This window comes from Neophocaena asiaeorientalis, unplaced genomic scaffold (assembly GCF_003031525.2).
Source record: "Neophocaena asiaeorientalis asiaeorientalis breed wild unplaced genomic scaffold, Neophocaena_asiaeorientalis_V1.1 scaffold192, whole genome shotgun sequence".
Taxonomy (NCBI): domain Eukaryota; kingdom Metazoa; phylum Chordata; class Mammalia; order Artiodactyla; family Phocoenidae; genus Neophocaena; species Neophocaena asiaeorientalis.
The window spans coordinates 4,999,113-5,023,270 of NW_020185326.1; the positions used below are offsets into that span (position 1 = coordinate 4,999,113).

Consider the following 24,158-nt stretch of genomic DNA (forward strand, 5'->3'; position numbering starts at 1 on the left):
CGTCGGCCGCGAGCCACGCCAGGCGGCCAATGGTCTAGGAAGGACGCTCTAGTCCCCGCCTCCACTTCAGACCCTCCCACGCCTGGGCCTCTCGGAGGTTTTCCCGGCGGCCCTTTCGCTAACGGCCTAGACTTCCGGAGTTAGGTGAGGTCCCCGGCGTTCCTTCCTACTTAAACACAGGCTGGGGCTGGAGGTGCGAGGGCAGTGAGCGGTGACAGTTGCTAGGCGGAGACCTTTCCGTGAAGAAAGATTTAAGAAAGGATCAGGATAGGCGGGTACGTGCTCATCCTTCTCCCACTTCCGGGCCTTTGCCGGCTTGGGAAAGCTGGGCGGAGAGATTGGGCCAGGCCCGGCGCGCGGGGTGGGGCCCGGGTGGGAGGCAGCGCCGCTCTAGCCGCCCCGGGGACAGAAAGACCCTCCCTAGTGTGAGCTTGCTACTCCGGGGCTACCCTCTGGCCGTCATCTGACCTCTCGCGCCTCCGAGTTGTTTAGGAAGGAACGGGTGATTGCTTTAGTAATATTTTCAGTAGTTATTGGATATCTCCATACGTGTATGTGAATATCTCCCGCCCTGACATCTCTGATGAGCACCACAGCTGCTTATCCAACTGCCTTGTCCATGGCCATCTGAAATTTCACACGTCTGAAATGGAACTTATGTCTCACTCTCCTGGCCTAACTTATTCCTCCTTCCGTCTTACCCATTTCAGTAAATGGCACCATCCATTCTATTGCTTAATCCAAAAATGTAGGTAGGATTGTTCCTATGGAACAATCTATCGGTAGACCCTGCCGACTCTACTTTCCGAACTGATCCAGAAGCAGATCACGTTATTCCTTTGTTTACAGCTTTCCGTGGCAAAAAAACTCCATAACCTCTCCTACAGGGTTCTACTCTCTCATCACTGTATTCCAACCCCTCTGACTTTCTTTCTGTACCTCCAGTAAGTCAAGCTCGTTCCCACTTGAGGAATTTATACTTATTATTTCCTTTGTCTTAATATCTCTGCTCCTAAGTCTGCATGGATGGCTCCTTGTCATTTCGGTCTCAGCTCAAACATCAGGCCCTTGGTGAAGGCTTCCCTGGCCACCCAATCACTCTTTATTTAATTTGACAAATATGTTATATTTATTGTGTGCCAGGCAGTGTTCTAGATGCTGAGGTTGCAGAGGTGAACAAAGGAAAACCCCTGCTTTCTCAGTGCTGATGACCCATTCAGGAACCAGCAAACAGTGCAATCAGAGGTAGTGAGCAAAAGTGGGAGAAGATAATATTAGGGAGGTGGTGGAAGGGGCTTTGTAAGGACTTTGGACTTTTATCTTAGTACATTTAGAAGCCTTTGGAGGGCGATCTGACTTATTTTTTAATAGTTACGTCTGTGGCTTCTACAGGAGCAGGGCAGTTAAGCAACTGCAGTAATTCAGTCAAGAAATGATGGCTTGAATGAGGTTGGTAGTGAAGGTGGTGCAGTGTGGTCTGATGTCATTGTATTTCAAAAGCAGAATTGATAGACTTTTCAATAGTCTGAAAAAGTAAGGAGATGAGAATCCCAAAGTTTTTTTGTCTGAGTAACAGGAAGAACGGAATTGTTTACTGAGGTAAGGAAGACTGAGGAAGAGCAAGTTAAGAGTTTGGTTTTAACAGTTGCATTTGAACAGCCTCCTAGCCTTCCAGCTGAAGCCATCCAGTAGACATTGGTTATATGAATTTGGAGTTCAGGGGAGAGGCCTGGCCTGGAGATATAAATTTGGAGTCATCTAGCGTATAGTGTTCTAAACATAAAATTTCCTTTACGATTGTTTCCATTTTTAATTTTTTCATGGAAGCTTCAAACATTTACAGAAGTAGAGGAATTTATATAATGAACCCCCATGGACTTTATCAACCAGCTTCAGCAATTACCAACTAATGTCCCATCTACTTTTACCTATATTTTCTCCCCTTGCCCGATTATTCTGAAGTAAATATAGTTTATAAGTCCCTGGGACTAGATGAAGATCACCTCAAAGGTGAGTGTAGATAGAGTGATTGAACATTTAGAGGTTGGGATGATAAGGAGGATCCGCAACAAAGAAAACTGAGAAGCAGTAGCTCTTATCACTGATATTTTCATGTTTTTTTGTTTACGTAGTGTCTCTTCTCTTACTATAACATAAGCTCCAAGTTAACAAGGACCTTAACAGTTTCATTAAGACCTGCATCTGCATCACTATTTTATCTGTCAGGCACATAGCAGAGTCCCCACAAATAATAATTAAGAATACATAAATAAGTTACAGTGAGAACTGAAAGAGGGTTTAGAGTGAGGGGAGGTCATTTTGGGGTGGTGTGAAAGGCATGTGTGGAGACCCTGAGGCAAGAGAGAGCAGGGCTCGTTTGCAGAACTAGGCGAAGTCCAGCATGGCCAGGATAGGATACATGAGGGAGAGTGTTGTCTTAGATGAGCCTAGAGTGGTAGGGGAACTACATATGTGTCAAAGGCTACATAGTCCTTTCCAGTCCTCACTATAGTCCTGCAAGGTAGATACTGTCATCTCTATTTTACACATTTGGGAATTAGAACTCAGAAAAGTTAAATATCCTGCCCAGGTTCACACACTTGCACCCAGCTGCACCACAGTCCGAAGCCCATGCTTTCCCCAGTCTTTCATGTTCTTCACATTTGTCACTTGTAACATTTGCTTTACCAAAAAACACCATGTTGGTTGTACTGTGTCCATTTTGACAAGATTTGGCCACAATAGCAGTTTGTATATTTCTTCTGGCTCATTAAAATGAGGCTCTTTTGGTAGTTATTTCTTCTAAGTAGGGGAATTTGCCCAGCTCAAAAATTAGGGGACAAAAAAGAACAAAACATTTATAATTGAAGGTACTAACAGGAAGCTTGGTTGATTTTGGTTGCACCTGGTGCTTTTTTGGTATCTTTTTCCCTAAATGTTTGCATGGCTTGCCCTCTTAATTCAGGTTTCTGCTGAAATGCTACTGCCTCAGAAAGACTTTACTTACCCTCTGAATTTTAAAGAACCCCTTGGTGACTCTGTCTCCTTACTTTGCTTAGTTGTCATCATAGCCCTTTTTACCATCTGACTATTTTTTAAAAACAATTTATTCATTTGTTTACCTTCTCTCTCTCCCCACTGGAAAGTGAGGTCTAAGAAGGCAGAGACTTTTTCTGCTTCATTCACTGCTATATCTCCAGGGCCTCGAACAGTGCTGGGCATAGAATTGGTGCTAAATAAATATTTCCTGGATGAACAAGTAAATGAATGGATGGATAGCTTGAGCTACTTGGACCCATGCTCATTTGCATGATTGATTAGCTTCAAGTTTACTTCAAGTAGTAATCAAAGACTTGGACATTGTTGTTTTTCCCTTGCTTACTTCCTAGGAGATAGTTAACTGAAAGGAGTCTGCCTCACTGCTGGAACCAAACCAGATGCCTTCTTCCACTTCACCAGACCAAGGAGATGACCTGGAGGCCTGTGTTTTAAGGTTTTCAGACCTGGATTTGAAAGACACAAGTCTTATCAATCCCAGTAGCAGTATCAAAGCAGAGTTAGATGTCAGTACAAAGAAGAAATACTCATTTGCAAAGAAAAAGGTAAAATTGCTGTTGATATTTCAGGATCATGTAGGTATAGTTAATGTAGATATACCTAGAAGTAACTCATCAAGGTTTTCCTCCAGGGAGTGGAGGGCTAGTGAGACACTAGACTGATGCCATGTTCAAGGTAAGGTCTAGTCAGAGCCATTAGCCAGTAATCTTAGTTCAGTGTCAAGCAACGGAGAATCATAGGCAAGGTGTGGCTCTGGAACACTTATTTATGGTGGAGTACTTGAGGACAGATCCTAGACAGACGGGCTGGATTCCTTTTCCCACCTAGGGTATGGGAAGAATCCCAGGAACCCGGGAAACCTAGTCATAAGGAGAACAGACAGGCATTAGGGCAACTGCTGTCTAAGACTCCTGATCCAGTCCAGCTGGCAGGGCTCCGTGGGTTGGGAGAAGGAACAGAGCAGCCCGGAATGCTGCAGGCTTACTGAGGATTGGGTTACAGGGGTGGTATGGATGCTATTCTTCTATGCCATTTATTCTTTTTTTAGGGATCATTGACTAAACCTGCTGAAGCTCAAAGGAAAATGACTTGACTGAGGAAGTGCAATTGAGACTTAGTTTTCTTACCTCCAATCTGTTGTCCCTCTTTTGCAAAATCATCTTATATTGGCTCCATGTCAATGAAGAATAGATGTCTCTGCTTATAACTTCCTATCTACCATCCTTCTACCCTCATCTCACACAGATTTCCTTGAAAATGAAACCCAAAGGGTACAGAAAGGTTTTTTTTTAAGTTACTTTGCAATAATTTCAAACTTATAGAAAGGTTGCCAGAATTGTACAGAGGACCCCCAACTCCCCTCTGCCCAGCAGCTCCATTCATGTTTCATCAGTTGCCTCAAATGGCTTTTACATATCCACTCTAAGGTCACATGTTACCTTTAGTTGTTATGTCTCATAAGTGTTCAATCTGGACCACTTTCTCATTTTTTTCCCTGAAATCATGACTGTGACATTTTTGAAGATTACAGATGAGTTATGGTGTAGAACGTCTCATGATTTTCACTCATGTTTCCTTGTGATTAGATTCAAGTTATGGCTTTGTTAATAAGACTGCCCCACAAAAGATGCTGTGTTCATCTGGCTGCATTCTGTCATGCAGTCACAGTGCCAATTTGTCCCATTACTGGCAATGTTAATTTTGGGTACTTGATTAAGGAAGTGCCTGTCGGATTTCTTTGCTATAAAATTATTTTTTCCCTTTTAATTATTCAGTATTTGGGGGGAAGTACTTTGAGACTATGTAAATAGCCTGTTCCTCAACCAACTTTCATCTACTAGTTTTAGATCCATTGATGTTTCTTTGCTGAATTATTACCGTGATGGTTTCTAAATGGTGATTTTCTAATTGCTTCATTCCTTCTAGATTTCTTACTTGGCATTCTTCTGTAAGGAAGAGCTTTCTTTCCTCCCAATTTATTTGTATCAGTGTGCATTCAAGAATTCTGTTTTATTCAGTGGGCTATAATCCATTACTATAATTATTTATTTTGATGCTCAGATTATCTCAGATTTGGCTGGGAGCCCCTTCAAGCTAGTATCTATGTCTTTTTGACTTGCCCTCATCATTCTTTGAGCATTTCCTTACTTTCTAATTCAACAAGATGTTTCAGGGTCATTTGTATTTTCCCTGTCTCATCCCTGGAGTCAGACATTTCTTCAAGGAGCCCTGGTTCTTTCTAGTGGAGAATTGTCAAAAACCAAAACCTGGGGGCTAGGTGAGCTCATTGCTTCTCCCAGGACCTCTGGTGGACGGAGCTAGGAATATAGAGAGATGAATATACATACAGCCATATGTATCATACACATACTTTTATATTTACTTTTATATCAGTGTAAATCAAATGAGTTCATACCATTACTTTCAGTTCCGTTCCAACATCACAAGGTTTATTCTCGCTCCAGTTTTTTTTTTGGCTGCGCTGTGCAGCTTGCGGGATCTTAGTTCCCTAACCAGGAACTGGACCCATGCCCTCGGCAGTGAAAGCGTGGAGTCCTAACCACTGGACGGCCAGGGAACTCGCTCTCTCTCCTTTTCATATTGGTGGAGAACCTAGCTCCATTTAGTCCCAATATATTGACTTACTTGCTTATTCCCTGTATGCAGTCTTCCCACTCTGCCAAGCTGCCTCCTCCACCAGGGCCTGCCTTCCCCACACAGGCCTCACCCACTTCTGAGCTGCCTTCCTAGCTCTGGCCTGCATCTCTTTCTTTTTTTTTTAGAGAAGTAATTTGTCTCTCTCTCTGTTTTAAAAAATTTATTTATTTTATTTTTGGCTGCGTTGGGTCTTCGCTGCTGTGCACGCGCTTTCTCTAGTTTCAGCGAGCAAGGGCTACTCTTCGTTGCCGTGCGCGGGCTTCTCATTGCGGCGGCTTCTCTTGTTGCGGAGTACGGGCTCTAGGCACGTGGGCTTCAGTAGTTGTGGTTCGTGGGCTCTAGAGCGCAGGCTCAGTATTTGTGGCACACGGGCTTAGTTGCTCTGTGGCATGTGGGGTCTTCCCGGACCAGGGCTTGAACCTGTGTCCCCTGCATTGGCAGGCGGATTCTTAACCGCTGCGCCACCAGGGAAGCCTTGGCCTGCATCTCTCTTGAACAGACCTCACACCGGCCAAGCTGCTGCTGGATCCTCAGTGCTTTGTTCCCGAGGCCCTAAAAGACCAGCAGCAGGCCACATTTACACTGGGCCTCCCATCTTGCTCAGGCCTGCCTGATGGCTTTTCGACAAAGGAAGGAGGAAAGAAGGAAAAAATTCAGATTTTATACAGTATTTCTTTAAGGACCATGACTTTTTGAGGCCTCGATGATAATGAGGCCTTGGATGCATACACCTTAGTTCTAAGTATAATACAAAGAAACACTTAAGTTGACATACACACCATCTCTCGCTCTCTCTCTTTTTTGCCTATACAGAAGGATTAACTGCAGGAGAGGCTAAAAAATGCCCTCCAGTGTAATTTCAGACGACCCCATCCTGATTCAGTCTGGGACAGTCCAGATAAGGTTGTGTACAGACTGAGGAAAGTCCAAAAGTGATGCTCCATATTTATAATTGTTATTCTTCAGAGTGCCCAATTTTGGGTGCTGTACTATAGTCTTCAGATGCATTAAGAAAATTGTTTAAAATATATATAGATACATATATATATATGTAAAAATACCTTTCCATTTTTTTCAGCCTTGAAAAAAGGCTGATAATCATAGATACCATTTAACTTCCATTTATACATCAAAAAACACCATAAACAAAGTTGAAAATGAATGACAAGCTGGGAAACAAATTTGGATAACTATGATCAACAAAAGGTCACTAAAACCACTTACAAATCAGTAAGAAGATAAGATAAATACCACAGTAGAAAAATAGGCAACAGCTATTAACAGGTAAGCTAGAAAAGAATATCAAATCAATATGAAAAAATATTCAACCTTAAATCAAAGATACACAAATAAAAACAGGATATTTCTTTTGCCTTTTATTTGGGTCAATATTAAAAATACTGACAAAAATTAAATACTGATTAAAAATGCTGTGGATAAAATGGAACCCTCATGCATTGCTGGTGAGTGTATAAATTGGTATGATTTTCCAGGTAGTCACTATTTCTCACAGTTTAATATTTCATGCTTCTTCACCTCCAAAACTTTCTTCTAAATAGTTATTCTAAGTAGATGGTTAAAGACGTATGGAAAGATATGTGCATGGCATGTTCGTTCACCATTGCTTATAACTGAAAATATTGGAAACAAAAAAAGCTCGCTCATTTAGAATTGGTTAAAGGAGTTATGGTGCATCCATAATTTTCTCTTCTGTTTAAATTTTTTTTAACAATTAGCCTAAATCCTCTTTATACAAATCAAAACATTTTGGTAGTCTTTCCAGTCTTTTAAAATGTACTTTTTAATGTAGTTGAGATTACATTGTATAAGCAAATTTTATCAGTTTTTTTCATTTAATATTATATTTTCCCATGTAATTTAAAACTGGCTGCTTAATATTCCATAGTAAGTATACTCCATAATTTCCTAGACCATTTCCTTTTTGGAGGAAGTTCAGTCTCTCGGGAAGTTCTTCTATAGAACAGTAGGACGTAAAACTAGAAATCCCTGTGGAAAGATAAGGGATTTCACTGAGACTTTCATTCTAGCCTGAAACCTAAGGTTATTTAACAGTGACATATTTGAAATTTAATTGTAGGCATTTGCCCTTTTTGTCAAAACTAAAGAACTTCCAGCACCTCCTTCTGAGTATAAAGAAAAATGGTGGAAATGCTGTCAGCAACTATTCACAGACCAGACCAGCATCCACAGACATGTGGCAACACAACATGCTGATGAGATTTACCATGAGACTGCTTCTGTTTTAAAGCAGCTGACTGTGACATCAAGCACCTCAAAGACTCTTAAATCTGCAGACAAAAGAAACCCTTTCAAAGAAGACCTTACCCATAACCATGAAGTGTCTGCTTGGCTCCCTGATACAAGCTGCTTTAGCCCTGATGAGCTGTTAAGGTAAGAATTTCATTCTATACCTTTCGTTTAATTTAAAAAATGTTTTTCCGGTCACAGTGAGATACCACCCATCCACTAAAATGGCAAATCCTTAAGGCACAGAATTTCTCTACCGCCTAAACTAGGCCGATAAACATGTTCTATGTATAATAGAAGACCATAGCCTATGCGGTAGCATATACCCGCACAGCTTACAGTGTTCTCCGGGTTTCTCAGAAGCCATCCTAAATCTTATCTTCTCTAGGCAGAGGTAAAGAACAGAAAATTGTATTTTTTTCAAAGAGAAATCAGAAGGCCCAGAAATGTTGATGGTTCCTGTACCCTGAATAATGTCAGAACTTAAAAAGGGGGTTTTGTTGCCAAATGTGGTTTTCTGAGCTGAATGTTTTATAAAGTATGTTAAGTTTTATTTTATTTTATTATTATTTTTTAAAAATTTATCTTTGGCTGTGTTGGGTCTTTGTTGCTGTGCACGGGCTTTCTCTCTAGTTGCGGCAAGCGGGGGCTACTCTTCATTGCGGTGCATGGGCTTCTCACTGCGCTGGCTTCTCTTGTTGCGGAGCATGGGCTCTAGGTATATGGGCTTCAGTAGTTGCAGCATGCGGGCTCAGTAGTTGCGGTGTGCAGGCTCTAGGGCACAGGCTCAGTAGTTGTGGTGCATGGGATTAGTTGGTCCGCGGCATGTGGGATCTTCCCGGACCAGGGCTTGAGCCCGTGTCCCCTGCATTGGCAGGTAGATTCTGAACCACTGTGCCACCAGGGAAGTCCCTATGTTAAGTTTTAGAACTGAGGCATAGGATTAGAAGTTTAAATCTGCCTTTGAAAACCTCACCAAATCATAATATTACATAATTCTAGAGGACAGATTTCTCATTTTAAGCAATTCCTAAACTATTTGGTGAATAGAAAATGCCCAAATTTGATACATTTTTGTCACCCATGTTATGCCAGTTCCCTTTGTTTATCAGAAAGAGGAAGAGAAAGTTAGAAAGAGAATTGAACTTGGAGTCAGACTTGAGCTAGTCACTAAAATTCTTTGTACCTTTACGTTCTCGCCTCTAAACTGGAATAATAATGCCTGCTCTGCCTACCTCACAGAATTGCTATATGAATTGTATAAAATGATGATGGTAAGAGCACTTGTGAACTATAAAGTGCTATACAAATGTGGTCTCTTCACTTCTGCATGGCCCTGCTTTTTAGTTAGAAAGACAAAGAAAAGGATACATGAAACATTTAGCAGATGGTACGAGACAGGCTATATAATTATCACTTACAGTTGTATGGCTCAGACAGTAATTCATTACAGGAATTTAGAGAACAGGAAATAGATAGGCTCTGAAATAGATAAGCAGGTTTCGGAGACTCGGCCCTGAAATATGAAGAGGGCACTGAGGAGACAGTCACAGATTCCAGAGCTGGATGGGACCTTAATTATCATCTGTTATATCATTCTCTAAAATATGTCTGTACAACACTAGCTCTGGAGGATGCTATCAGGTGTTGAAAAGAGATACTAAAGACAATTAAGTTTGGGAAGCATTAGGTTAAAATGTTCTTTTTTGCAGGACTGCCCAGAGCCTTCAGTAAATGAGGGGCTTTCACTGTGACTCTCAAAGGGGAGATATTATCTGCAGGATTTCTCAGACATGTGATTTCATAGAACAGCTTCAGAGCACACTTTGAGAAATGCAGTTTATTTCAGTCCTCCAGTTTTACAGATGAGGAATTCAAGGCTCAGGGATGATAAGACGCCTGCCCAGGTCCCATAACTAGTTAGTTAAAGTCAGCACAGTGCAGTAGAAAGAGTATGGGTTCTAGTGTCAGAAGACTGGTGTTCCAGTCCTGACTGTCACTTTGTAGCTGTCTCACCTGGGATGAGTTGGGCTCAGTTTATTCAGCTATAAAATGGGGATGATAATAACCTGTCTCATGGGTAACAGGATTACATGAAAAAATGGAAGTGAAACCTTTTTGTACAGAGAGAGATTCAAAACAGATACTGCCTTGTGTTAGAGTATAAGCCAGAGTGGATTAAAATTTCCAGCTGTCTTATGAAAAGGGGTTATTAATACCTATCTCATGGATATGATGATTAAACAAGGAAATCAAAGTAAGCTCACTTGTTTATAAAGGAAGGAGTTCAGTGCAGGTATTGTCTTCTTTAGAGCAAATACAGACAGGAATTGCTTCTCATTTCAGGGGGAGAATGATAGTTAGGAGCAAAGGCAGGCATGAGTTGCTCCATTAGGCCTTTCTTCTGAGTCTGCCTGGGTACACTTATGAATTGTGTTTTCCTTATGCCAGTGACTCAAATGCTTTTTCCCCTGTGGTTTTCTTTTTATAGTGGCCACAGCAATGGTGAAGGGGAGGTGCTACTTTATTACTGCTACTGTGACCTGGAGGATCCTGATTGGATCTGTGCCTGGCAGACAACTCTGTGTCAGCACCTGCACCTCACGGGCAAGGTAACACCTTCTCCCACACCCTATCCTTCACTGGACTCATCTTGCCTCCAACTTAGTTTGCAGAGGCTGTGCTTGAAGACCTCACCAGTTGGGTTCTTAGAAATTAGCAAATTCCTGCTAGGCATTTAAGTGGAATACTAAATAGCTATTAACATGATGTTTTCTGTTGGTGGGAGTGTAAGTTGGTACAGCCACTATGGAAAACAGTATGGAGGTTCCTCAGAAAATTAAAAATAGACCTACCATAGGATCCTGCAGTCCTACTCCTGGGCATATATCCAGACAAAACCCGAATCCAAAAAGATACACCCAGATGTTCATAGCAGCACTGTTCACAATAGCCAAGACATGGAAACAACCTAAATGTCCGTCAACAGATGAATGGATAAAGAAAATGTGGTACATACATACAAAGGAATACTACTCAGTCATAAAAAAGAACGAAATAATGCCACTTGCAGCAATGTGGATGCAACTAGAGATTATCATACTAAGTGAAGTAAGTCAGAAAGACAAATACTGTATTTCATTTATATGTGGAATCTAAATATGACACAGCTGAACCTATCTACAAAACAGAAACAGACTCACAGACATAGAGAACAGACGTGGTTGCCAACGGGGAGGGGATTGGGGGAGGCATGGAGTGGGAGTTTGAGGTTAGTAGATGTAAGCTATTATATATGGAATGGATAAACAGTAACGTTCTGTATAACACAGAGAACTATAATCAGTATCCTATGATAAACCATAATGGAAAAAATATTTAAAAAATGAATGTGTATGTATGTATAACTAAATCACTTTGCTGTATAGCAGAAATTAACACAACATTGTAAATCAACTATACTTCAATTAAAAAAAAATGGTGTTTTATAAGACTACATAAAGGCATAGACCAGGGATCAGCAAACTTTTTCTTAAAGAGCCATATGGTAAATATTTTAGGATTTGCACAAAAGCTGCTCAAACTTGGTGTCGTAATATGAAAACAACCATAGACAATATATAAAAGAACAGATATGGCCATATTCCAGTAAAACCTATGTAAAAGCAGGCATAATTTGCTGACCCCTTGCATGGGGAAATGTTCTTGATATATTAACTGGAAAAACATTTTATAGAACTGTACATATAGGTGTGATATCAAGTTGCTTCCTAATTTTCTTAGAACATGTCAGTCTTTTGCCATTTTGTGGTTTTGACATTTGCTGTTTCCTTTCCCTCTTGAATGTTTTTTCCCCCAGATCTTCACATGGCTTGTTCCTCACTTCAGATCTCCCCTCAAATGTTATCTCCTGAGAATTCTAATCTGTCTCTCTCCAAACTTTTCTATTCCCTTCTGCTGAAAGAATTTCAAAAAGTTTACTACTATTGGAGAGTATAATCTCCAAACCTCATCATTCCTCTCTCCAAACCTCATCACTTTCTATTCCCTTCTGCTCAAAGAATTTCAAAAAATGTACTACTATTGAAGAGTATAATCTTTGTTTAATTTGTTATAATCTATCTCCCTTGTAGAATATAAGCTTCATGAGTACAGAACTTTGTTAATCAATTGATATATTGTCAGTGCTAGAACGGGGCTTAGCACATAGCAGACGGTAAATATTTGGAGAATGTTGAGTAAAAGGATTAATGTATGTTTGTAACAAAACCACAAGTGTGTGTGTAAAAAGATGGAGAGAGTGGTAAATATCAAAATGTTAGTTGTGATTATCTCTACGTGATAGGACTATGGATTTTTTTTTCAAATCCTCGATGATTACATATATATATATATATATGTGTGTGTATATATATACACACACACACACACACACACACACACACACACATATGTGTGTATATGTATTTTAAATCAAAAGGAGGTGAACTAGATTCCCTCTGAGATCACCTCTGGTTATGACGCTGTACTGTCTTAGGCCTATGTTTCCCACACATGTCCTAGGTTTTAATTCCCTAAGGCAATTATTTGATCAGTCAGTGATATTTTTCATACCCATGTTGTTTTATAGATAGTGGCTGAAAGCTTCTTTTACCTCATTCAGTTCATCACCAAGTCCTGCCATTTCTGCCTCTAAAATATCCTTTGATTCCGTTCACTCTGTCTTCTGCTTCCACCACCTTAAACCAAGCCCCACCCTCTCTTACCTAGTTCATTTCAGCAGCTTCCAGACTGCTCTCCATTCTTCCATCCTTGCCCGCACTTAATCATTTTCCACACAGCAGCCAGAATGATCTTAAAAGGTAAATGAAATCATCTCCCTCCCTCCCTCCTCACAATCTTTCAGTAGCTATCCAGTGCATTTAGAGTAAAACCCAAATCCTTAACGTGCCCTTAGTTTCCTGGATTATTTTGCCCCTTAGGCCTTTTACACTTAATCTGATACCATTCTTTACTCATTACACTCCAGCAAAATAGCCTTTTAGTTTCTTGGAGCCCTCAAAGTTTTTTGGTGCCTTTGAGCCTTTTTGTAAGAAAATTCTCTACAAGGAACTCTCCCACACCCACTCGGGTTCTCCTATCATAATTTTTAATCAATCTTCAGTTCTCAATTTTAATGACACTTCCTGAAAGACATCCTTCCTGACCTTTAATCTAAATTCAGTTTTCCAAATACACTTTTTCATTGCCTCTTGCAGTGATTTTTCATAGCACTTGTCAATGTGTGACTTTTGTCTGAATATCTGTGATCTTCCTTAAGTCTGTAAGCTCCCAAAGGGCAAAAACTATTTATTTTTTAACCACTATGACCCAATTCCTAGCACAATTGCTGGCGCATTGTAAAAAAAAAATTCAGTAAACACTTGTGGCGTATATATGTTTATCACCATCTCTATTTAGAGAACACCTTGAAAGATGGATATTCTCTCACAGTAAACCTGAGCCTACAAAATAGGAAATCAATTTGTTTCCTTGGTTTGGGGCCGATTTTTATTCTTGGCCCAGCCCAAGGTGACCTAGCAGTGAGGGCCTCTGCCCACAAGGTGGCAGCACCTGCCTGGATCTAGTTCTAAATTTTAAGGCTTCAGCCAAGTTTTCAAGTTTTGTGTTGGTAGGAGATTTGGCAGAATGTTGGCATTTGTAAGGAAAGAGGAGAACTTGAAAATTCTAGAATTATGGAAAGAAGCTTTTGATCCCTTTGCTATACATTTCTTACTGCCTCAAGAAATTTGAGGGGATGCATTAGAGGCTTCAGAAAGGAAAAATTGCAAGATTTGGACCCAATAAGATATGGTTTTGAATCCCAGATCTACCACCTACCAACTCTGTGCCCGTGGGCAGGTTACTTGATTTCTTTAAGCTTCTGTTTCCTTTTCTGTCAAATGGGAATTTTGATATCTACTTTCCAGGAGTATAATGTAAAGTTCCTGTCTCATACTAGGTACTCAATAAATGCTAACTATTGCTCTTCATCTCTGAGGTATAAGGCCTTCCTCACCTAGCAGCTACTTTGAAGGTTTCAGTTGAAGAATCCTTCAACAGAAGTTGAAAGTCTAGTGCATGAGTTTAGAGGTTGCTCTGCCTCAGGTATTTAGGGAGTGCCTGTGCTTGTCTTTTATTTGGGTTCTGAGATTAAAATAGCATAGGAAAGGGTCTTCTGACCTACTTAGGAGACAGGTACACAGACCTATGTACCTCTTCATCATATTTGCCCCCGTCAGAGACAGTTTTAGGGTAGATTTCCTGACCCTTATGCTGGTTCAGCTCTATTTTTCTATGTTGTCCCTTAAAAAAATACGAGTCGGTAATAGGTGCAGTAGTCTGTACAGCAGAGATGGCATATGCTTCCTACTTTCCTCTCCCAGCCCAGAACAGGCTTCAATAGACTGCACTCCTCTTTCTCAAGGAGCCTGGATGTGACTCAGAATGCTCATCATGGAACTCTGGAGAGCCACTACTAGTGAGTTGGCCCCTGCTTGTGAAATGAACCCCATTTACATCCATGCCCTAAAGAATTGAATCAAGTGAGGCAACAAACGAAGTATCTTCTCTAGGCCCTAATAAAAGGGGAGCTTTAAAAATTTTTCAAATTCTAATGCATTGGTAGGTATCATTGCTATATAAATAACAATATATAACGAAGTGGTAACAATATAAGACCCTGACTTAAATTACATCTCTTTCCAGAGAATACCATGATATACAGTGTTGCACTTTCTTACTTTTCCCTAGAAAGCTAGCTCTGTCTAGAGATGATCCATCTTTAAACTTATCCAGAGGATTTTGTGGTACCAGAACAAGTAACTTTGCAGGCCCTCCAGAGGATTGCCTCTTAAGGCAGGGGCCTTAACCCAGGCTTTAATGTCCCCTAACCAGTGAAGCATTTCAAAGAGAATAGAGGGTTTGAGAAGCCAAAAAGCCTCAGATTTGGATACACATTCATTTGCTCAGCAAATACATATTAAATGCCTACTGTGTGGCAAGTACTACTCTAGGCACCGATTATGCAACAAAGAACAGAAGAGACACAAGCTCCTCCTTGTGGAATTTGTATTCCAACGGGTGGGTTTGCAGTGGTGGGCTTTACCTCCAACACTGTGCAGAGATGTGCTCACGTGCATTCCCAGCCCTCAGATGTGTTCTGTGCTTTAGGACTTGAGGACAGCAGTTTTTCATTGTTGATTCTTTTTCATGTTTTATCAAGATGAAGAAATTGAGGTTCAGAGAGGAGAATTAATTTTCTCAGGGTCACTTAGCAAGTAAATGGCAAAGCTGAATCCTGATCCTACATCTGTTGACCTGAATTTAAGTTTTGGCCACTGGGCAGCTGGAGCTCCATAGCAAATGGGACTTTCCAGTTGTTCTATCCATTTCATTCTCTTGTTTGGCACACGTTAACTGAGTACCTCGTCTGAACTATGGGCAGTGTGCCATTTTAGAAAACTACAAGCATCCTGTGTGTGGTAACACTTTCATGTCCACAGCAATGTTTCTGCTTTTCCTGTTAAACTCATTGACACACATGAACCTGTTCTGCCCTGCAGAGATTTGAACCGAGCTAAGAACAGCCTGCATTCCCTTTCTCTCACTGTCTTGTGTCTCAGGTTCGAATTGCTACAGAAGGAATCAATGGGACAGTGGGTGGAAGCAAATTGGCCACCAGACTCTATGTAGAAGTCATGCTTTCCTGCCCATTGTTTAAGGATTATCTGTGTAAGGACGATTTTAAGGTAAGAGAAATTGAACATAAAATGGATCGAGAGCCATTTGCTTCTGCTTCAGTGCCTCTTCGCACTCCAGGCTATGAAGAGGATCACTATAGAGAAGTAAGCGGTGCTGGACAGAACACCCTTTTCTGGCTAGGTCCCGAGGCAGTGCAGGAGAAGGAGCATGCCCGTTCCAGTTCGTCCACCACGTCACCACGTGATCACGGGCCTCGGTCTCCTTTTTTATAGGATAAGGACGTCACAGCTTATATATTCTATAAACTCTCAAACTGAGCCGTGTTTGTTCATTTGAGAGACCACCTGGCTGTATCAGAGGATCACTACGTGTTTAGTGAACCTGGTGGGATCAGATCTGCACTTCACACCACACAGGGAATAAAGCTATTGCTCTCCCAAGAGAGCTGCTTTGTTGGAGTGACTTTATGCTTTAGCATCATGGGTGATAGAGGTGGTGGGGAATACCTCGCTAGTGTTAGTGCTGGTGATGATGATAAGAAAAGAAAAGGTTGTAGCTTTAAAAGCTGGGTTGTAATCTTACATGTTGAAATTGCTCAGTGGTATTTCAGTTTTATAGTTAAATGCTTATTGCTATAGAAACACCTTTTCAATTTGACATTTTTGCATTGCTTATTGCTATAGAAACACCTTTTCAATTTGACATTTTTGCACATGGTAGATACACAATAAATAAGTGCCAAATATAAGAATTATATCTGTTGTGTAATAATAGGGTAGCTGAAGTATTAAGAAGCCTCAAATTAGGAACAACTGTTTCAGTGGGAAAAGGGAGTTAGAGCATAGAATGTTCCAGATAATTTAACTGAATAAATTATCTTATACCTGGAAATGGGACAGAAAGACTGTATTCTGTTTTGTTTCTCATTGGCTAGACCAGCAAAGGAGGAGCTTGCTGTTTTCCAGAATTGCGTGTTGGTGTGTTTGCAGAGATTGTGCCCATGGGGATCAGTCCCAGTAGGATCTCCTATAAGAAGCCTGGTATGCTTGCTTTAAGAAGAAGTATTTTCCTTTTCTTCATAGGGACAAATCTTAATATAGAGACAAATGTGAAAGCTAGACATTCTGATCAGCAAGAGTTGTGATGAGTTCTCTCTTCAGAGTATCTGTGGGGTGGCTAACACTTGGATCATTCAGTGCTTAAACTGGTTCTTCTCTTTGGTGCTCCGGTGATTGGAGACTCACTGCTTAGAATGACTTGGCTTAGTTATTCTTTTTGGTGATGGTTTGGCAAGAAGTTGTTTTCTTTCCAAAGATAACAATTTGGAAAGAGTGTAATTACTTGTAAATAGTTCACCAACTGAATAAAACACAGGCTTTTTGCTACAGGAAGCAAGTGGCTTTCAACACCAAAGCAGTTTGTTTGCAAGTGCTCTAGAATGTTCTCTTTGCCCCTCCCTCACGGGTACCGTAGATGGTTGAAAGACATTTGTTTGGCTGGGTTTTTTGGTTTTGTTTTACTTTTTACTATGAAAAATTTCGAACATTAAAAAAAATAGAGAAAACAGTACAGTGAACTCCCTTGTACCTCTCCCGCAGCTTCAACAGCTATAAACTCATGGCCAGCTTTGATCTGTCCCCACCCCCTTCTCCCATCCTGGATCATTTAGAAGAGAATCCTGATGTCATGTCATTTCATTCATAACTATTTTAGTAGATATCTCTAAAAGATAAAGGTTTTTTAACAAATAAATAATTGTAAAACCATCATCACATCTAAAACATCTTAACAGCAATTTCTTAATGTTATCAAATATCCAGCCAGTGGTTAAAATTCCCAGTTATCTCATACTTTTTTAAGTTTGTTTCTATGAGGATTCAAGTAAGGTCCACTCATTGTGATTGATCACTATGTCTCCTAAAGTCCCTTTTAATCTAGAGATTCACTTCCATCTTTTATTTTCCCCTGCAGTTTATTTTTTGAAGGAATTAGATCATTTTGCTTATAGCATTTCCCACAATCAGTATAATGCTGATTGCATCTCCATGGGATGTTCCTCTGTCCTCTGTATTTCCTATGAACTGTAGTTAGATTTATAATAGTGCTGTCTAATAGGAATATAATGTGAGCTACAATGGAATTTTACATTTTCTAGTAGCCACATTTTAAAAAGTAAAAGGAAACAAGTGAAATTAATTTCAATAATATGCTTTATTTAATGGAATGTAGCCAAAATATTATTTCAACTTGTATCCAGTGTAAAAAATTATTAATGAGATATTTTACTCTTTTTTTTGTATACTGAGTCCTTGAAATCCTGCATCTATGTCACCCTTATTACAGCACATCTCAAGCCACATTTAAAGTGCCTATTAGCCACATGTGGCTAGTGGCTACCATATTAGATAGCTCATGTCTAGACTTGATCAGGTTCAGGTTTGATTTCCTTTTTTCTTTCTTTCCTTTTTTTTCCCAAGTCTACTTCATAGGTAGTATTGTCCCCTTTCATCAGGAAACAGAAAGGTCTGGCTGGCTCTATGTTCATTTTTTTAACTTGTAAATATTTAAAAAGAAGGCTAAGGGTTAAACCAGAGGGAAATGAGAGTAAGATACAAGCATCTGGGAAAAGAGACTCATGTATGAGGAGAAAAGGGCCAAAAAGGGCCATGTCTGCTTAGTGTCCCTACCTTGGCAGGAGGCAGGATGACCACAAACAGCTCTTCGTTGGCGCTACAGGACCTTGCTCCGGAGCTTAGGGGAGAGTGGGCTCCAGGCAGTGCTTTGCTGCTTTCATTTGAGCCAAGTTGTTTGGAGGCACTTCTTTTAAGCACTTCATGTGAGTCACTCTCTGGTCAGGCCTCCACAGGGCCAGGAAAGTAGCCACAGTAATAGCAGCAGCAGGAACAGGCTGGGTTCCCTGCAGCTCCCTGTAAGGAGAAGTCTTAGCAGATTTCCATGCTTCTCATCACAGTTTTGAACCTCCCTTTCCACCCCACTGTTTTGGTGACTGTGTAAATTATGTGACAGTAACTTATAGAAAATCTGGCCTTGTTACATTCTCCCTTTAGTCCTAGGTTAAGCAGGTAGGAGTCCAGATTCCTTGGCCGTGCTCTGGGTCTCCAGCCCGATCTGGGTACCCAGCAGTTTCAGGGGGTTGTTGGGATTCACCCCTGAGCGGAGCTGTCAGGCTGTATCATGAGTGGTGACTCAAGGACCAGAGCGCCCCCCGCCACCACGTGAGGTATGGTGGCCAAATTCACCAGAAGTTCCTCACAAACTACTGAGATGTCTGGACCCTAAAGATACAGGAGTATTTCTATCCTAGAGAGTAGAGGAGGCAGAGGGCCTCACCGGACAGGTTCTTTCCTTTTAGTCTCCTTGCATGTTACTTATCTTCTTCATCTCCTTTCTCTCCTCCTTCTTCTAGCGTTTCATCCTTTTCTCTCTCTTGCCTTCTTTCTCATATTTCATTCCTGCTGTCAGCCCCTCCCGCCCTTTTCTCTTTTACTCATGCACACAAACTTAGACACATTCTTCTTACTCTTTTGTATTTTTAAAAAACTTGTTCCAACTTTGTTCCATAACCATATGCTCACACCTACCTGTGCCAGGGTTCTTAGCCTCGGACTTGACGTTGGTATAGAACAGTTTATAAAGCCTATAGTCAAGCATGTACATGCCCAGGCTCCTCCATATACAGTGACAGTAGAACACTGGCCATAACATGGACCGGAAAACCCACATGGCAGTTTATATCCCTTCTGTCTGGCTTTTATTATTGGGTTAGGCCGAGTATGAGGATGCAAAATTCTCTGTTTCTAAACTGCCAGGTCTCCACAGTGCTCATCTTAGGAGGAGGGAGAGTGAGGATACATGGAATTACTAAATTCTTCCATCATGATCATCAGATAGTGTCATTTTCAGACGTAATTGTAATTATGAGAGGAAAGGTTTAGGTGGGGAGAAACAAAGCAAATGGAAGTCATCGGGCTGGGCCAGTTGTAACTGGGTTTTGTTTTTGTTTTGTTTTAACTGATTTTTTTGTTTGGTTTAAGGAATCCATTTATCCCCAGGTGAATTTCATAAAGAAGTAGAAAAGTTTCTGTCTCAGGCAAATCAAGAAGAAAGTGATACTATCCTACTGGACTGCAGAAACTTCTATGAAAGCAAAATAGTAAGTAAGAACCAGAACTGAGTTCCCACAGCATAGCATGTTTCTGAAGGGGACGCTGTGCGCCCACCTGTGGCTGAGTCAGTGGCTCTCCTCCCACTACTAGCAGCATCAGAGAAAACCCAAGACTTCAAACTCAGAATCTGGTGAGAAAGTCTAAGAAAATATGGATTAAAGACATCTTGGCACATAATGGACTTTCTGGCTCCCATATGCCTACCCCTGACATGTGTCAAGGATCTTGTCAAGTTTGCTTTGGGCAGCCTCTCCAGTTCCCCTGAGGTCTCTGGTTGGGTGACCCACAGCCCACCAGCCTTGTTTCTAAGTTCCAGATTTTGAAGTTTGAAAGGCTAGCGTGTGGGATGAAAACAGCAGGGAGCAAGTGCTTCCTTGCCAAGGCAGGGGTGGGGAGTGGTGTTTGACACAGAAAGCAGCTTTGTTCTTACCAGGTATGTTTTTCTGATCATTTTCTTTCTGCTGCTCCTATATTGTAGGGACGGTTCCAGGGCTGCTTAGCCCCAGACATCAGGAAATTCAGTTACTTCCCTAGCTATGTTGATGAAAATCTAGAACTTTTCAAAGAGAAGAGGGTGCTGATGTATTGCACTGGGGGCATCCGTTGTGAGCGGGGTTCAGCCTACCTCAAAGCCAAGGTGAGTCACCACCCTTAGGGCACTGCAGGCATGGAAGTGAAGAAGGCTCCACCCACAGCATGTGTGGAACTTTCCAATCCCCACCTTCACTCCTTCTCCCACACCCAGCCAGCCAGGGATTTATTCTCCCCAGCATAGAGCTTCTAAGTATAAACTCTGAAGTTCTTAAATCTCAAGATGTGAAAAGCACTCAACAGTCTTAGAGACTCATCAAGTACAAAAGGGAAAGATTAGTTGATATCTCCCTTTTCCTAATCCTTTTGCTTGATCCTGAGAAGAGCAAATTCAGTAACATTACATGTCCTAACAGGTGTCTTCCTATATTTAGGGAGCAGCAAAAATAGTTGGGCTTCCCAGGCTCTATAGAGAGTGAAGGCCCTGACTGCTGTCCCCTCCCATCACCCTAGTAGGCAAGATCTGCCAGTTGGTTCCTTGCCCCCTTGGTCAGCAGTTCTTCACTGTCCCGCAGCGGGAGCAAGGAGCCCCATTTCGGCATTCCTACAGCATGCTGCTCCTCTGTGGAGCTTCCTACTGGTCTCTGCGAGTCTCCTCAAATTTCCTCTTGCGTTTCCACACATAGGGAGTGTGCAAGGAAGTGTTCCAGCTCAAGGGTGGCATCCACAAGTACCTGGAGGAGTTTCCTGATGGTTTTTACAAAGGGAAGTTGTTCGTTTTTGATGAGCGTTATGCCTTATCCTTCAACAGTGACATAGTGTCAGGTAGGTCAGCACAGACACAGAACCTACATTCATGATCAGGCACACGCTCTGTATTAACCTTCTGGAAGACAGACCAGTACTGATTACTTGAAGAATAAAGCAAGGGAAAAGGAGTACGTAGTACCACCATTTCCTAACAGAGTTGGAGATGCAGCAGTGGAGCAGACAGGATTTGGAATGGAAAATAATTTTATCTTTAGTTTCATAACCCCTCACTAAATATAGTACTTCCTTCAATTATGAATGTAAGCAGCAAATCAGTAGTATTAGATGTACCTGTGACTTTGTTATCACTAGAAATCACAGTATTTTCATATATTACAGCTGCTGTGAATATTTCAAGATAGCATTTATGTCCATCATTGCTTCAAAATGGAAATAGTTATTAGGCGCATCACTAAGTCTTGTTATAGAATGTGTTAACAAGTATTTTACTGTATCCCAGACTTTAAAGAATATTTCGTTATTTTGTATTTCTATATAATTGGTTTCCTTTGTGATCCTATGTATTTTATTTTATGCATTGTAAAAACATTTTTCTAAGACAGAATAGTCTTCACTAGACTGTCAAAATCATTGCACAAGTAAAAGAGCCCCGAATTAGACGGTCTGTGGACACGTGTGGTGTGCACTTTCGAGTGGTGGGTGGGGCATTCCAAGGGGGAGCTGAGCCTAGGGCCAAGGCAGGAGGCAGGGCTGGCTACAGGAAGCCTGTGCTGTGACTGTAGTTTGGAGTCCACACTAACATATGGTACCAGAAGAAGGCAGTCAGTAAGAGAAGGATGGAAATAATCCTTAAGAAAAATGGATCCTCCCCCTGGATGCCACCATTTTGAACGGGAAAGATCACAGGCAGACAACCCTAGTGGCTGTCAGAATTTTCTAGAACTCCTGTGATCAGAGGCTGAGATTGAATTAACACTCAGATAATGAATAAGGTGGGAGTCTGATTTCCTCTCCCCTTTCTTCTTGATCTTTTTATTCATTTTAATGGTCTTATATTTGTGTCTTATTGGAAGCAACTTCAGATCTCTTACGGAGCTAGATGGAGCAGAAAGGGGAGAGAGAGGGCCCAAAGGTAGCTTAGATAAGCTAGGTAAGGAGACTTGAAGAATGATGTTATCCATGGTGATAGGAGGTCAGCAGGGAAAAGGGGCTGAGAAAGTAGATAAGTTTTAGGAGTTGTGTGGCCAAGTGTCCTCTGGCAAAAGCAGGAGAACCTCAGGCCTGGGGAAGAGGAGTGTGGACTGCAGAAGCCAAATGTCAATGTGGGATTATCTGTATTCAGGCGTGTGGTCTCCCAGTGCAAAAGGGAATGATCTAAAGGAAAAAGACCATTCAACAAAGGGTGCTTGGCCAGCTTTGGACTGGTGAATGGAAGAGAGAAACGTTACTACCTGTTTTCTAAATGAGAAAAAGAAAAATGGGTCAGTGAATGCTGGAATCAGAAGACAATTCCCAGAAGCAACCTCCCCCCAAAAAGGTGGGGGTGGGGGAACCTTGTCTGTTAGAAGACAGGAGACTTACACTATTTAGAAACCTTCCTCAGACCCAAAAGGTACATTAGATGCTGATGAGCTAAGGGTTATATTTAGGAACTGGAGAGTTGCGTCTGCGTGTGCATGTGGTATGTATGTGTGTGTGTGTACACGTCTGTTGTGTGTACACGTGTGTGCTCATGTGTCTTTATAACAAGGCTTTTCTTTCTTTCCCAGAATGTTCATACTGTGGGGCCCCATGGGACCAGTATAAACTGTGCTCCACTCCCCAGTGCCGCCAGCTCGTCTTGACCTGCCCTGCCTGCCAAGGACAAGGATTCACAGCCTGTTGTGTCACGTGTCAAGACAAAGGGAGCAGGCAGGCTGCAAGCCCAGCCCAGGGCAGCTTTAAAGAGGAATGCGAGTGTACAGCCCGACAGCTACGCGTACCCAGGGAGCTCTTACAGCAGGGGCGACTCCCTGCGAGCCCGGGCCCCAGGCCAGGTGATGATGAGGATGGGCCATGCTTACATGAGCGGCCCCATCTGCCTTTCCCCAATCCTTCACAGAGCTAGGTTTGGGGCGACCATGTATTGGAGAATATTAGGGCTGTTCCAGCAGAGAAACAGGGAACTCTAGTGCTGCCAGAGCCACCATGGCCAACTGGTCACCATGTTGGCCACCTGTCCTTCACAAGAGGAGGGAAGAGGGAGTTGGGTGCTGACCTCTTACTGGAGACATTCTGACTCAGAAGATGCTAGAGCACAGAAAAAGGTGAGCTGTGTAGGATCCCAAAGCTGCTGAGGGAGAGAGCCTTGAGCCTGGTGACCAGGTCATGCCCTTTCTGTGCCATGCAGCAGGGCTGGGAGTAGTCATTTTTCTCATCAGCAAACCTGTCTATCCTGATGGCAGAATGTGAAAGCTGTGGCCCTGGAAGTGGACTCCTCGGAACCAGGCCCCTTAGGTCAATCTGCCATCTACCCCTACCCTTCTCTCTTCTCTGCTAGCCTCAGAGCACTAGACGAGGATCTGAAAACTATGGCATTTGGCCCACCTCCTTCTGTAAATAAAATTTTATTGGAATAGCCACACCCATTCATTTACATATGACCTATGGCAGAATTAAGTATTTACAAGAGAGACATTATGGCCTGCAAAAGCTGCAGTATTTCCATGCGTACCTTGGAGATGTTGTGGATTCAATTCCAAACCACCGCAATGAAGTGAGTCACGTGAATTTTTTGGTTTCTTAGTGCATATAAAACCTACGCTTACACTATACTGTAGTCTGTTAAGTGTGCAATAGCACTATGTCTAAAAAAACAATGTGCTGGGCTTCCCTGGTGGCGCAGTGGTTGAGAGTCCGCCTGCCGATGCAGGGGACACTGGTTCGTGTCCCGGTCCGGGAAGA

At 41.8% G+C, this 24,158-nt stretch overlaps 1 protein-coding gene across 2 annotated transcripts; it reads left to right on the forward strand.

The window, feature by feature from the left end:
• Positions 1-13: 13 nt before the first annotated feature.
• Positions 14-24,101, forward strand: TSTD2 (thiosulfate sulfurtransferase like domain containing 2). Of its 2 annotated transcripts, none has more exons than XM_024734412.1 (10): positions 14-144; positions 3,390-3,602; positions 7,814-8,127; positions 10,475-10,595; positions 15,648-15,773; positions 16,661-16,766; positions 19,782-19,900; positions 20,392-20,550; positions 21,131-21,269; positions 22,985-24,101. In XM_024734412.1, exons 2-10 carry the CDS (start codon positions 3,438-3,440, stop codon positions 23,320-23,322), a joined length of 1,587 nt encoding a protein of 528 aa, XP_024590180.1. In that variant the 5' UTR covers positions 14-144; positions 3,390-3,437; the 3' UTR covers positions 23,323-24,101. The 2 variants fall into 2 exon arrangements, with proteins under 2 accessions (XP_024590180.1, XP_024590179.1); XM_024734411.1 differs by having other exon boundaries at positions 143-275.
• Positions 24,102-24,158: the final 57 nt, after the last annotated feature.

Excerpts from the sequence above, each read along its gene's own strand:
- TSTD2 (XM_024734412.1), top strand. The coding sequence starts at position 3,438 with ATGCCTTCTTCCACTTCACCAGACCAAGGAGATGACCTGGAGGCCTGT. Across the intron at positions 8,128-10,474 it reads AGCCCTGATGAGCTGTTAAG|TGGCCACAGCAATGGTGAAG; the intron begins GTAAGAATTTCA and ends TTCTTTTTATAG. Across the intron at positions 16,767-19,781 it reads GATCTCCTATAAGAAGCCTG|GAATCCATTTATCCCCAGGT; the intron begins GTATGCTTGCTT and ends GTTTGGTTTAAG.